Below are 14255 nucleotides of genomic sequence, written 5' to 3' on the forward strand. Positions count from 1 at the left end.
TGCAAGAGTTAAAATTCAGATTCTTTATTCAGATTCTTTATTCACCATTAACCACATGAGGTGGAATAGGCAATTAACATGGATATCATATAACATTTTCCTTGAATAGTACCTTAAAGCTAAATGAAAATTGCAAATAGTGCCCATAGATGATAACATACACCATAACATAAGATAAATACATTCAGTGACATCACATAATGAAATCCTTAAAAATTAATGTCAATTGATTTTATATTCATAAATTCTGTTATATTGTAAAAAGGATTGATTAGTAACCAGTTTAGTAGCTTTCTCCTGAAGCTACTTATGTGAGCCGACCGAGAAGAAAACGGAAGTTTATTAAATTTTTTAGACTATTGAATAGATGGGAATTCCCTGTTCTTGTCAGCCTGTGCCTAGGTATGTCTAATTTTGTTTTGCCTCTGGTATTATGGTGGTGTATGTTTTCCCTCATTTCAAAATCTGCTATATTGTTTTTTGCATACAATGCTGAGGCGTATATATAAAGATTACTAACTGTTAATATTTTCAGCTGAATGAACAGTGGCCGGCAGTACTCTGATCTACCAGAATTGCTCATTGCCCGTATCACTTTATTCTGAATTCTTAGAACTTCAGTGATGTGAAGAGAGTGTCCCCATATCAGCAGTCCATACTCTATATGTGACTGAAAGAATCCAAAATAAATAACTCTTAAATATTCTTTTGTCACCAGGCCACTGGGCTTCTCAGTTTCCACATTAAATACGTAACTCGAGACAATTTTGTGCAGGTATGGTTGATGTGTGTTTCCCACGTTAAATTAGAGTTTACATGAATTCCTAGAATTTTAACTGCTTTCACCTCTACCACTTTTGACAATCCTAGTATAATCTGTTGGTTTTTATCAGGATTGCAAAGCAGTGTATTTGATGAGAACCAATTTAGTACTGCCTCAGGCCATCTTGCATCATATCTTGCAGAACTGATATGTTCTCCTGCTGAGCAAAGTTGTGTCATCAGCATAATAAATAACAGTATTGGGGATACAATGGGGTAAATCATTGACTGAAATTATAAAAAAGAAGGGCCGAACGACAGAACCTTGTGGGACTCCTGTCTTAACTTCTAGCAATTGTGAGTCTTCGTTTCTGACAGAGGCAAACTGCTTCCTGTTGTTTAGGTATGATTCAGTTACTGCCAATGCAGAATCTTGTACATTGCACAGCCTTTTCTCAACAACTTAGGAGCTTGAATCAACTCCCGTTGCCTCTTGCCACGCTTTTGTCTGTTCAACTGAAGCAGCACTCGCGCTTTTTCCGGCTCAGTCGACGGAGTATTCCATCCTCCCAGGGCGAAGTAGCGCGTGGGTACCCGCTTCATGGTAAGTTTTCCACATTTCCTGTGGCCATTAAATTCTGCAGATTTCGACTCTCAGCTGACCTCAATTCAGCAATACTTTCAGACGAGAACCAGCAAAGGCCAAACATTAGTTAACACGGAGAACTTTCTGAGGCAGTAAGCGGCAGGATTCTTGCTAGGCATTGTCGAGAAGCACTAAAATAGAGAACATTTCTGCGCGAAGATGTGTAACTAACAAAAGAAAGAACATAACCGCAACCAAGAGTATGCAATACTTTAGGACAGTAATGTACTTTGATGCTACCAGACTTCTCTCGGCCAGAAATATCATTTTTGCCAGTGCTAGTCTCCTTTTTATGTCCTCCTTGCTCCATCCGTCGTGGGTTATTTTGCTGACTGGGTAGAAGAATTCCTTAATTTCATCTACTTTGTGACCACCAATTATGATGTTAAATTTCTCGCTGTTTTCTTTTTGCTACTTTTCATTACTTTCGTCTTTCTTCGATTTACTCTCAATCCATATTCTGTACTCATTAGATTGTTCATGCCATTAAGCAGATCATTAATTCTTCACTTTCACTCAGGATACCAATGTCGTCAGCGAATCGTATCACTGACACCCTTTCACGTTGAATTTTAATTACACTCCTGAACCTTTCTTTTATTTTCATTCAATAATAGGGGCGAAAGACTACATCCCTGCTTTACACCCTTTTTAATCAATGCACTTCGTTATTGATCTTCCACTCTTATTTTTCCCTCTTGGTTCTTATACATACTGTTTATTACCCGTCTTTCCCTATGACATATCCTATGAATTTGTCAATTGTTCTTTAGTCTTGCTCCAGTTATTAACCATAAAGTCAGAATGCCTCTCTGTCGCTTTACCTTTCCCCAAGGAGCACTGATCGTCATCTAACAGATCCTCAATTTTCAAACGACGGAAAATCCAGATCCTCAATTTTCTTTTCCACTTTTCTTTATATTATTCTTGTCAGGAACTTGGAGACCAGCGCATTAATTTAAAATGTAACATTTTCTATTAAATGCAATCTGATGTATTCACTGCACAATAGACTTAAGACACATGCATAAGGCAGAGGCGGGACTCGATCCATAACCTCTGCTTTATGAGAGAGCGACGGAAGACTATATACCTTTCTCTTCTTTAAACATTGTAGTTCAGTTAAGTCATCTGGTAACGACTAACAGCTCGTTCCCGTCAACCACCCACTTCCGGTAAGCTCACAAACTTGGTGAACTCTCGGTGTCAGCCTCTTCACGCTGCAATCTTAATTTGCACTAATTTAACATCTTTCGGCCAGACGACTTGCGCGTTATCCGTTTCACAATCACGTAAGTCGTATTTCATATACGTTTATTTTACGCTATTACCATGCAAATGTAGAGGCAGGCCCGCATTTGTCCGAATAGAGAAAAGGTTACGAACAAATGGAGATTGGCTGAGGAACCACATTTTCAAACAACCGATTTTGCTGGGCGGTCCAATATGAACACGTATTTCGCTACAGTCGTGGACAAAACGAGCGAGACCCCTCGCCTTTTCGTTATGCTGATCCGCACAGCTTTAAAGTCTGCTACATAGTATAACAGACAAGGCGACGAAGTGCTACCAACATACTATGCACAGGCGTGAAATTGACAAACTATCCAAACTTTGTCAGACTGTTTTACATAGTATAACAGGCAAGGCGACGAAGTGCTACTAACATACTATGCACAGGCGTGAAATTGACAAACTATCCAAACTTTGTCAGACTGTTGTCAATCATATGTAAGACTATACGAGGGATGGAACTTAAATAGTGGCAACTATTTATTCACAACCGATACAAAAGAGTTACATGTTTGCACCTGTTACTGTCCTTCAAAGTAGTCACCAGCGTTGTGTAGAACCCGTTGCCGCTACTTGCTAATAACAGTATTTTGTTATGTCGATAAACGTCCCGAATGATTGTCACATAAGCGGTGACATAAAGGTAGAAAATTCATGTTTTAGAGTCCAGAAAGCTCTATGCAACAGAAACTGCAGATCATTTTGCCATTTTCATTGCGAAATTGCCGGCTTATTCATTTCTGGGGTAATAGTAGAAGGCTGTTTACCTGGTTTGTCTGCTAGCATAGTGAAAGGTGTATGCTACTGCAAGGGAGGTCTGGTTTGTTTTCGGTTCTAATCTCGATGGAAGCAGGTAGACTATCAGTAAAGCAATTTTAAGAAATTCTCGCGTCCCCAATACGTTTTATTGCTACATTTATTCTGTACTGGCGCCCTGTGGATGTCAATATGAAACTCTTGTAGAATTTCATGGTTGTTACTGCCTTCCTTTTTCCGATTCTGTCAATAATTGAATTGACTTACGTGTAGCACTGAATGATTTTTAACTGAATTTCGTTATGAATCTTCACGCATTGCTAAATTTGCACACTTTCATGGTACGTCAGCAACGGTAATCCACTATGACTGGTCTGAAAGTTGACACAAAACGTTTCGCGGCCGAATGCGCATAATATTTTGCTAATTCGTAACGATCTGGGGTACTTTGTCTTACTAGAACAATTGTGTTATCTCGATAAACTGAAATTCATTTTTACTGGTACAGTTGATACCAATTAGCGTTTGTTCTTTCATTTATATCTTATATTTACGTGTTGTGTTTAACACACTAATCAGCATTAAAACAGTCTTACACATGTCTGAAAACAGTCTGACAAAGTTCGGATAGTTTGTCAATTTCACGCCTGTGCATAGTATGTTGGTAGCACTTGGTCGCCTTGCCTGTTATGCTGTGTAGCACACTTTAAAGCTGTGCGGATCAGCATAACGAAAAGGCGAGGTGTCTCGCTCGTTTTGTCCAGGACCGTACATATGATTCTTCGTAAACTTGTTAGCGTTAATGCTGTTACTGTTGTTGCGGTCTTCAGGCCAACGACTGGTTTGATACAGGTCTCCACGCTAGTGCAAACTGTCTTCTCTGTTTAACTACTGCAACCTCAGTGTACCTAAGCCTTATTCTTACCCCCGAACATTCCTCCGCTAGCAAACTGACGATCCCTAATTGCCTGCCGGCCGGAGTGGCCGAGCGGTTCTAGGCGCTACAGTCTGGAACCGCGCGACTGCTACTGTCGCAGATTCGAATCCTGCCTCGGGCATGGATGTGTGTGATGTCCTTAGGTTAGTTAGGTTTAAGTAGTTCTAAGTGCTAGGGGACTGATGACCTCAGCAGTTAAGTCCCATAGTGCTCAGAGCCATTTTGAACTTAATTGCCTACCAGTGATACTTTCTTTTTGTCAAGTTGTGCCATAAAATTGTTTTTTTTTTTTCACAGTTTGATTCAGTGCCTCCTCAATGAAAAGTCCTCATTACTGATCCGATCAGTAATCGCCGTCAATGCGAACAAGAGGTGACCGAGACGTGTAACCAATGGCACCCCATACAATCACGGCGGGTGATACGCCAGTATGGCGATGACGAATACACTCTTCCAATGTGCGTTCAACGCCATGTCGCCAAATACGGATGCGACCATAATGATGCTGTAAACAGAACCTGGATTCATCCGAAAAAATGACGTTTTGCCATTCGTGTATCCAGGTTCGTCGTTGAGTACACCATCGCAGGTGCTCCTGTCTGTGATGCAGCGTCAAGGGTAGCCGCAGCCATGGTCTCCGAGCTGATAGTCCATGCTGCTGCAAACGTCGTCGAACTTTTCGTGCAGATGGTTGTTGTCTTGCAGACGTCCCCATCTGTTGATTCAGGGGTCGAGACGTGGCTGCACGATCCATTACAGCCATGCGGATAAGATGGCTATCATCTCGACTGCTAGTGATACAAGGCTGTTGGGATCCAGCACGGCGTTCCGTGTTACCCTCCTGAAACCACCGATTCCATATTCTGCTAATGGTCATTGGATCTCGACCAACGAGAGCAGCAATGTCGCGATACGATAAACCGCAATCGCGATAGGCTACAATCCGACATTTATCAAAGTCGGAAACGTGATGGTACGCATTTCTCCTCCTTATACGAGGCATCACAACAACGTTTCACCAGGCAGCGCCGGTCAACTGCTGCTTGTGTATGAGAAATCGGTTGGAAACTTTCCTCACGTCAGCACGTTGTAGGTGTCGCCACCGGCGCCAACCTTGTGTGAATGCTCTGAAAAGCTAATCATTTGCATATCACAGCATCTTCTTCCTGTCGGTTAAATTTCGCGTCTGTAGCACGTCATCTTCGTAGCGTAGCAATTTTAATGGCCAGTAGTGTAATTTTGACCATGAGAAACAAATATGGCGGTGTGAATGGAAGAAAGCCGTACAGAAATGTATTCATATGCAATGGATTTGAAACGGGACGTAGACAGCAGTGGTCAAACAAGTGAGAAGGGCATAATGTTATTAACTGCTGCTTACACAATTTCTTCAGTATGAGCTCCAGAGACATCGACGACATTCAGTACAGGGCCACATTTTCACCTGGCTGCCAAAATCGGAACTAATTTTTTCTAGCGTAAATCGGTTCCACATTTACGCATTAGAATGTCAACCGAGCCTCACTGCCATGCGATAATTACAACCCACACTGGACTTCTGTGTGCAGCTGCAGTTAAATTATAGCCATTCAGTATATCGGGCGTTATACCCCAAATCGCTTTAACAGCGTTTGCCTGCGACAGGTGACCGGCGCAGGCAGCAGTCTGGGTAGGGAGCTGGCGGCGTGCCTGGCGCTCTGCGGCTGCCACCTCATCTGCGTAGACGACGACATCGACGCCGCCGCAGTCACCGCTGACGTCATCAATGCTAAGGTGAGGCCTCCATCTCCTATTTCATCCACTTATTCGGCAAGCAATGCTTCTCGAGAATCAGTTCATGCTATCCACTTCAGTTTTTTTCATCATAATTATCCCACTGACTTCCTTCTTTTGGCTGCTTCATGAATATAACGTTCATATTGCGGCTGCATTTCAGGATACCTATGTAAAGACTAGAAAGTTGCGCAGGTCGCATTAATAGTGCAGCAAGTAAATCCGCTAAATTATAGATCATGCTGTTGACATCGATTTGTAATAGGATTTTGGAACATTTACTGCAACCCACCAATATAAAATACCTAAAAAAAACCTATTGATATATATACGCTTCTGTGCAATGAAAACGTTTCTCTTCAATGATGATTTATTGCAGGGATTTGCTCGAGTAGGGTATCACACAACAGGCTAGCTGGGCAATGTAAGCCACACCAGGATCGAATTCCTGCAGCGGATAAACGTTCGTGGCTGGGACACTGGCCAGCTTGAGCGTCGTTTTTATGCGTTTTCCAACGCTGTTTTAGGAAAATGCTGGGCTGAGCTCCACTGTCCGACTTAGAAAATACAATTCTCAAATACTTAAATTTCGACCGCACACAGAACAAAGTTTACACAGTTCACAGACAGCTGGCGCACACGGCTTCCCTCCTTTAGGTAAGTGACGCTTGCCGTGGCAAGAAGGGGCAAACGGCCGCAAGTTTAATAAAAATATAATTTGTTAGAACTGGAAGTACAGTGGAGCCCGGGGTAAATGCTGACGAAAAGAGAAAGAATATTAATTATGCCAGAATATGACATAAGACATTACTGAACGAAGGTAGTAATAGTTGGTCGATTTTTTCACATTTTTATCTCCAAAATATGATACTACATAAATTGCACAGCTTAGAGGTGTAAAACACCTAAAAATGTAGGATAGTGCGTTGGCCAGCCGCTGTGGCCGAGCGGTTCTAGGCGCTGCAGTCCGGAACCGCGCTGCTGCTACGATCGCAGGTTCGAATCCTGCCTCGTGCGTGGATGTGTGCGATGTCCTTAGGTTAGTTAGGTTTAAGTAGTTCTAAGTCTAGGGTACTGATGACCTCAGATGTTAAGTCCCATGGTGCTTAGAGCCATTTGAACCATTTGATAATGTGTTTCTTATTGATTTGCCCACATGCATGTATTTCTCATGTTGTGATCAGGCCTTGTGAAGTACTGAATTACGTTTTAACTTCGTTCTGTGACACTCCATTAGTAGATAATCAATTATTAATTTTTAAGACAAAATTATTTACCTGATGGAAATACATTTTTCTGTTTCAACTTTATCTTCCGTAATTAGAAGATGAAGAAATGTCTCCCGCTTACTAAGCAGATGCGCTAACCACTCCCTCAGTATAGCACATTTTCCCCTTCTTAAATTGTCTCAAGGAAAATGCAATTCCATCATATCAATAGATCTGTACCTGAAATATATGCAGGATTTCCCCATTACATACAAAGCTAGGGTGCTATTCCAATACCGGAGAGCCTTGACAATACTGAAGATTTAAGAAGGGGAAAATGGGCCAAAGGTGCGAACTGAAATGTGTGTTAGGGAGGGCAATAGACTAGAGTAGTCCTTGCTGCTCTGTTAGCCATTCCGCTATGGTGGTGGATGGTTGGCAGACGACCTGGGTTCAAGCCCCGACTGTGACATCAATTTTAATTCATCTTTTCGGCTTCTGTCTTTATTGAAAATTATTTCCAAATGTTGAAGTGTCTCCATTAGGCTTCATAGTAATGCAAATTGTCGACGAAGAAAAAGTACACGGTGTAACTAATTTCCTCTACAAACATTGAGGACCTGTAGTAGGGACCAAAATGGTTATGTTTAGCATAGGAACTCACTTCGAGAAACCTACCGTTTTCTCGCTACACACAAAACCAACACACGTTCATATCTCCCGCAGTTTCAACGCCGCTGACAAGGATATTACGTACGTCATTCACTGAACACCTGATGTTCCGCAACCATCACGGGGTTGTTTACATGTCATTCCGTTGAGCTTGAGTATGTCATATGAAATCTGAGATTAAGAATTTTTTGGAACATTGTCCGTGGTCCCCTGTGAAATCTGAGGAAGATCTACTGGAGCGGATTATGGCTGCGGCTGATGCTGGAGGGCCAGGGATTTGTGGGCCGGCCGAAGTGACCGAGCGCTTCTAGGCGCTTCAGTCTGGAACCGCGCGACCGCTACCGTCGCAGGTTCGAATCCTGCCTCGGGCATGGATGTGTGTGATGTCCTTAGGTTAGTTAGGTTTAAGTAGTTCTAAGTTCTAGGGGACTGATGACCTCAGATGTTAAGTCCCATAGTGCTCAGAACCATTTGAACCAGGGATTTGTGATCGTGTGTATCGGAACGTGGCACGGATGTACTGTATCTGTGTTGACGTCGGTGGTCGTCACATCGAGCGTTACTTGTAAGTGGACCCAGATGACAAGCAGCAGGAGTCATAGCGCAACGTGTGTTCTGGTATTTTGCGTCAGAAGATCAAAACAAATTGGAAAACGATTTAGAAAATATATATATATATATATATGTTGCGAAATTTGGCAATTAATCCTAAATAACGAAAAGTGTGAAGTCATACACGTGAGTGCTAAAAGGAATCCGTTAAACTTCGGTTACACAGTAAATCAGTCAAATCTAAAGGCTGTAAAGTCATCTAAATACCTAGGAATTACAAATACAAACAACTTAAATTGGAAGGAAACGTAGAAAATGTTGTGAGAAATGCAAACCAAAGAGTGCGTTTTATTGGCAGGACACTTAGAAAATGTAACAGATCTATGGAGACTGCCTACACTGCGCTTGTCCGTCCTCTTCTAGAATACTGCTATGCGGTGTGGGATCCTTACCAGGCGGAGTACATCGAAAAATTTCAGAGAAGGGCAGCACGTTTTGTATTATCGCGAAATAGGGGAGAGAGTGTCACTGAAATGATACAGGATTTGGGACTAATATCATTAACATAAAAATTAAATACCAGTTCCAGACGTGGCCAGCTGCTGCAAGGAAAGAAAGAACACTGGTTATTTGTAAGCAGAGTTAAGTATGTATTACCTATTTCACCCATCCTTGGCAACTCTCTTAGATCCTCTAACAAATCCTCACATCGACGAAGGTCTTCCTCCGTCTTCTCCACCCACTGTGGCATTTCGTCTTTGCCTGAATTTGGGAAGAGCCATCTGTCCATCTCACTAATAGCACCTCAAACCACATATGAGTTATTTAGTAATAAAAATATACACACACCAAAAAACTACGAGAAAAATATTCTTTTTTTAATATACATTTATTGGAGATCTGCAGTGGCTCCTGCTTATACTCGATACGTACACCCCCCCTCCCCTGTTCCTCTTCTTCTTCCATCAGGAAATCGTCTACGACAACAACAAAGAATATGCACCGTATTACATACACGACGAAATTTTTGTCAAACAGCTTCATATTATGTACAAACACTGCTATAAAGAAGAAAAGTGTGTATACTACTTACAGTGTTGATGCTTCCGCTGCTCCTGGCTTTCAACACGGTTGGTTTGAAGAGGCACGGACAACTTCCTTCCCTAATCCGATGGGACCGATGACCTCGCAGTTTGGCCCTCTCCCCAAATCAGTCAACCAACCAACCTGGCTTTAAGCAGCCATTCTACCAATTCTATGTTGGCCATATACTGAAACAACAAGATGACTTGTATTCAGTACTTCGAAATTCTAAGTCAAAAAGTTACAGTTATCGATTTTGGGTGTCTAAATCATGTTCAACAGCAAAGACTCACTGACTGACCACTAAATAACACCAGCATATTACATATACGAAGAAAAATATATATACTACTTATGATACTGTTGCTGCTGCCGCTGATGCATCTCAGTATTCATTTCATCCACCGTTTGGTGGATATATGCTGCAACAATAAGGCGAAATGTATTTAATACTGCTATTACAAAATTCTTAGTCGAAGAAAAAGTTGTTGATTTGAATATTAAATCAGGTAATTCCCATTGGTTCGTGAGTTTGTCGCCACTGGCATTGGCTCTGCTGCTTGATGCCCCTGATCGCTTCATTTTTTTGCAAATTGGTAGCGCTCACACACGGGCAAGAAGACGACCTAAGACACTGGCGAACGATGGCAGAATGAGGTTGGGGGTGGAGGGGGTAGGGTTTATACAGGCTCAAGCTGTGGCCGCTAATTTGGTGGGAACCAATCAGGTTGCAGTATTCTGAGGAGGGATGGATTGGATTGGATTGTTTCAGGGAAGAGATCAAACAGCGAGGTCATCGGTCTCATCGGATTAGGGAAGGACGGGGAAGAAAGTCGGCCGTGCCCTTTCAAAGGAACCATCCCCGCATTTGCCTGGAGCGATTTAGGGAAATCACGGAAAACCTAAATCAAGATGGCCGGACGCGGGATTGAACCGTCGTCCTCCCGAATGCGAGTCCAGTGTGCTAACCACTGCGCCACCTCGCTCGGTGAGGAGGGATGGAAATTGTCTGTGTGTTTCGACCTGCTGGTTCACGCACTCACAAAGAGGACGCGACCACTTATGAAAGAGTAAAGACAGGTACTTGTAAGCCTGTAAGGTATCAAATATTAATATTGCCGCCACTTGACACATTTGTTTGGGGATTAGCGCGACTTCAGGTCTGCACGCCACACACGCGCCGGGCGCACGGTGCGGCCGACAACGGCCGCTGGGCCCGAGCGAGCGGAGTGCGGCCTCTCGGACACCGACGCGTCGAGCAGTCCGACGGATGGCACACGGACAGTGCTTCGTGATCAAAAGATTTCTAACAGTGTAATTACATGTGATGAGCTTGTTGACGGTATTCGTTGCACGATCGGAAAAAGTGATAGATTTATTACTTCTTTTCGATGTGTTTTACACGGCAGTGGAGAATGATGAACGAGAGAGCTCCAATCCCTGTGAATTCAGTTTTATAAATAAACAGTATATCCTTTGCTATGTATTTGAATTTCCTGTCGTGAAATCCTTCCTTTCCAGCACAGACGCGCCAATTTCCAGGTAGAGATGGGATGGGAGGGCTAGGGGGATTTACCAGAGGGGAAGGGGTTAATTAATTTATTGATTTAATTATTTAGTCAATCAAATTGATAGCGTGGGAGGCAACTCAGTCCTGAAAGTGTGCTTGTATTGGCGAGGGGAGGGGAGAGTGGTGGGGATGGGTGATTGCGGGGGAGGGAGGGGTGTTTCTCGAAAGGACGGATTATCCTCAACGGATCATAATGCAATTAACAGAACAATAGGTTAAGGTCATAAATCAATCAGATGTCACAAAATTAATTTGCGTATCAATTTGATATAAAAGAGTGCACCAGCACAGCCGGTGCCGTACTACTGACGAGTACAGTGATATAAGGTTGTGGTTGAAACTCTTTGCAAAAGGAATCGAGAAGTGTACTAAAACCGGGAAGTCGTATGACAGAATCAGTGTGTGCGGTGTAAACACCGCCAAACAGTGTTGTCATGCTAGGCTCCGCCATTAGAGGCAGCAAGACAGACTTAAGCTACTGCGATTGAGCCTCATTCCCCATACGACGTCGATATAGGTTCAGCTATGATTTTTGTATATGGAACTACGGTATATGTTAGCTCCTGGCGCATCACATGGTGCTTAGGAAAACTGTTTCGAATGTGTGAACGCTTCCAGGTTTCTGTGGAAAGAACTGCAGTATGGTCAAGGAGTGTTCTATTTAAACCCTATCCGCTTCTGCTTACTTCTCAAAACCGAAACAGAAACGTAGCCACACATATTTTATGATAATAAACAGCCCTCCTCAGAGGAAAGAGGCAACTACTGTATCAACTTTCCTAGATTTGAAAAAAGATAGTACCTGTCCAGTCTTTGCCGGAAGATGCCTGAATGCTTTTTAAAGTAAACCATCTGGCGCCGGGCAGATGTGCCTATAAGTACTACTCGAAATTGCAACTAGACCGAACACTCTTTGAAAAAACTAAATAGTTTATTTGGAATGACTCACGACATGTACCGACAAAATAAATGCTTATCACGCAGTTTTACACTTAACTGTAATCTCAAAAAATTTATATCGACTGCAAGGCACATTTGCAGTCGCCATTCGAGAGATGGATGAACAGATGAGAGAATATTGGATGATACGCCGCTACATACTGCGGCGATTAGACGAGACAATATTACCTGCTGTAATTGGGGCTACATGATAGACTGCACCTTTCAGTGCTGCCCATAGAAGTAAATGAAAAGCAGTCAGATGACACTCCCCTGGGCCATCCCACATTCCTTGGCAATACGTATCGTGCCACCATTGGCCGTATAAAAGTAGCCTGTATAGCGCCACCTCATTGGTGTGCAAGTTTGCATGAAAGGAGTGTTGAAGCAGCGATGACCTGCCGACAGCCGACACAGTTCCTGCTAGGTCTGGAGGGCAGACCAGTAAACGGCCGAAAGGCTTGTAACAGTGACGTGGCCGATTTCGGCAATAGGCGATTCCGGCCGCTTGCCTTTCAATTTTAAAAGATTTCTCCCATTCTTTTGGGAACAATTTAAACCAAAACATTAACAAGCATTATATGACTGCACTCGTCTTTTCTAGCGCTTTTGCATGCCGTTAAAAAAGCATATCATTCTATTTCAAAAGATCATAAGTGCTTCAATACCTCGATCTATACATGCAGAAGTACGTCATCCTCACCGTACTATCATTTGCCAGAAACCGCGTTTCGACATGTGGAACAGCTCACGAAATAAAATAGGTATTACGTCTATCGTGGCTCAAACTGTACATAAAATGAAAAAGAGCGGATCCAATATGGATCCCTGTGGTACGCCTGTAGTGATTATTTCCATTCTGAAGATGCTGTTTCGTTGCCTACGCTCTCTGGGTTTCTTAATGCGACCCTTTGCGTTGTTCTACGTAGGATGACTAGTTAACACCAAGATTATAAACCCATAACAGTTTGGCTTGTGTAGAAGATACTGTGATCTGCACAATCAAATCTTTTATAAGGTCACAGAAAATACCAGTTGGCAATATCTTGTAATTTACGTTTTGTACAATCTGACTGCTGAATTGAAAAATGGCACGTTCTGTGAAAAGCCCTTTTGGAAATCCAGACACCAGCTAAGTATCTTATTTTGAGAGATCTGCAGACCAATAGCGTTAAAGGCGAAAGCTAGGGAAACTACTGAAAACCTATATTTGAATGACCGAGCAGCTCCTCACGAATGCGGTGCCAGTGTCGTAAATGGTTCGGTATATACTACCGCATAAATATCCGCCTTTGCTGTCAGTTCAGTGAGAGATATCAGGGAAACATCTTTCAGACAGATCTAGATGAAGTTCCAGCACCTGACCAGGCTTTCGTGCAGAGATCACAAACACAGGTGTGCGTGCAAAACCCAACCCATTTCCCTCAGTTTTATATAATGCTTATCTTATATCTGCAGAAGAGAGAAACATCCCACGTGCTGGAAAGACCGGTAGTTTTCATCTGCAAAAAAGTATAATTAAGCCTGTAGTAATACTGACGTCTGTCTGTTGGCTCACACCTGCGGTGCTGCCTGCATTTCACTTAATTAAAAAACCGGACAAGTGTGAGTACGTTCCCCGCCCTGAGGGTTCGACACAAACTTAATTATGTCTATAGAGAGGTCATCTATAGATTTTGCTGAGTGAGTTTGCTAGTATGAAAATTTGTGACCTAAATGGCGCAATCTTCCGATTGGATTGACTTAGAAGATTAAATTTGTTATGTAACCAGGGGTCGTGGACCTTAGTATTTGACAGAAATTCCAATTTCCTATCTCTACCCGTTCCTAAGAAAAAGGATCTTGACATACGAACAGACATACAGAAGGACAGCAAAGTAACTCTGTAATATGGATTGCGATGTTATCGACTGAGGTATGGAATCCTATAAAGACTTCTGTTGCACCAACCGTGTTCATTTCGGAAAGACAACCGCCAAAGTGCGCAACGGTGAGAAACTAAACTCACATCCTGGTGGACGTTCGTTCAAATTCGCGTTCGGACGTCCAGATTTAGGTTTTCCG

General features: G+C 42.7%; 1 protein-coding gene across 1 annotated transcript in view; it reads left to right on the forward strand.

Moving 5' to 3' along the window:
- The window catches only part of LOC126130117 (uncharacterized), a 377494-nt gene that overhangs the window by 193423 nt on the left and 169816 nt on the right, over positions 1 to 14255 (forward strand). The window contains exon 4 of the mRNA XM_049915163.1: positions 6039 to 6167. Coding sequence (XP_049771120.1) covers positions 6039 to 6167 — 129 coding nt within the window. The remainder of the gene's footprint in view (positions 1 to 6038; positions 6168 to 14255) is intronic.

The sequence above is a fragment of the Schistocerca cancellata genome, chromosome 1 (assembly GCF_023864275.1).
Source record: "Schistocerca cancellata isolate TAMUIC-IGC-003103 chromosome 1, iqSchCanc2.1, whole genome shotgun sequence".
Taxonomy (NCBI): Eukaryota; Metazoa; Arthropoda; class Insecta; order Orthoptera; family Acrididae; genus Schistocerca; species Schistocerca cancellata.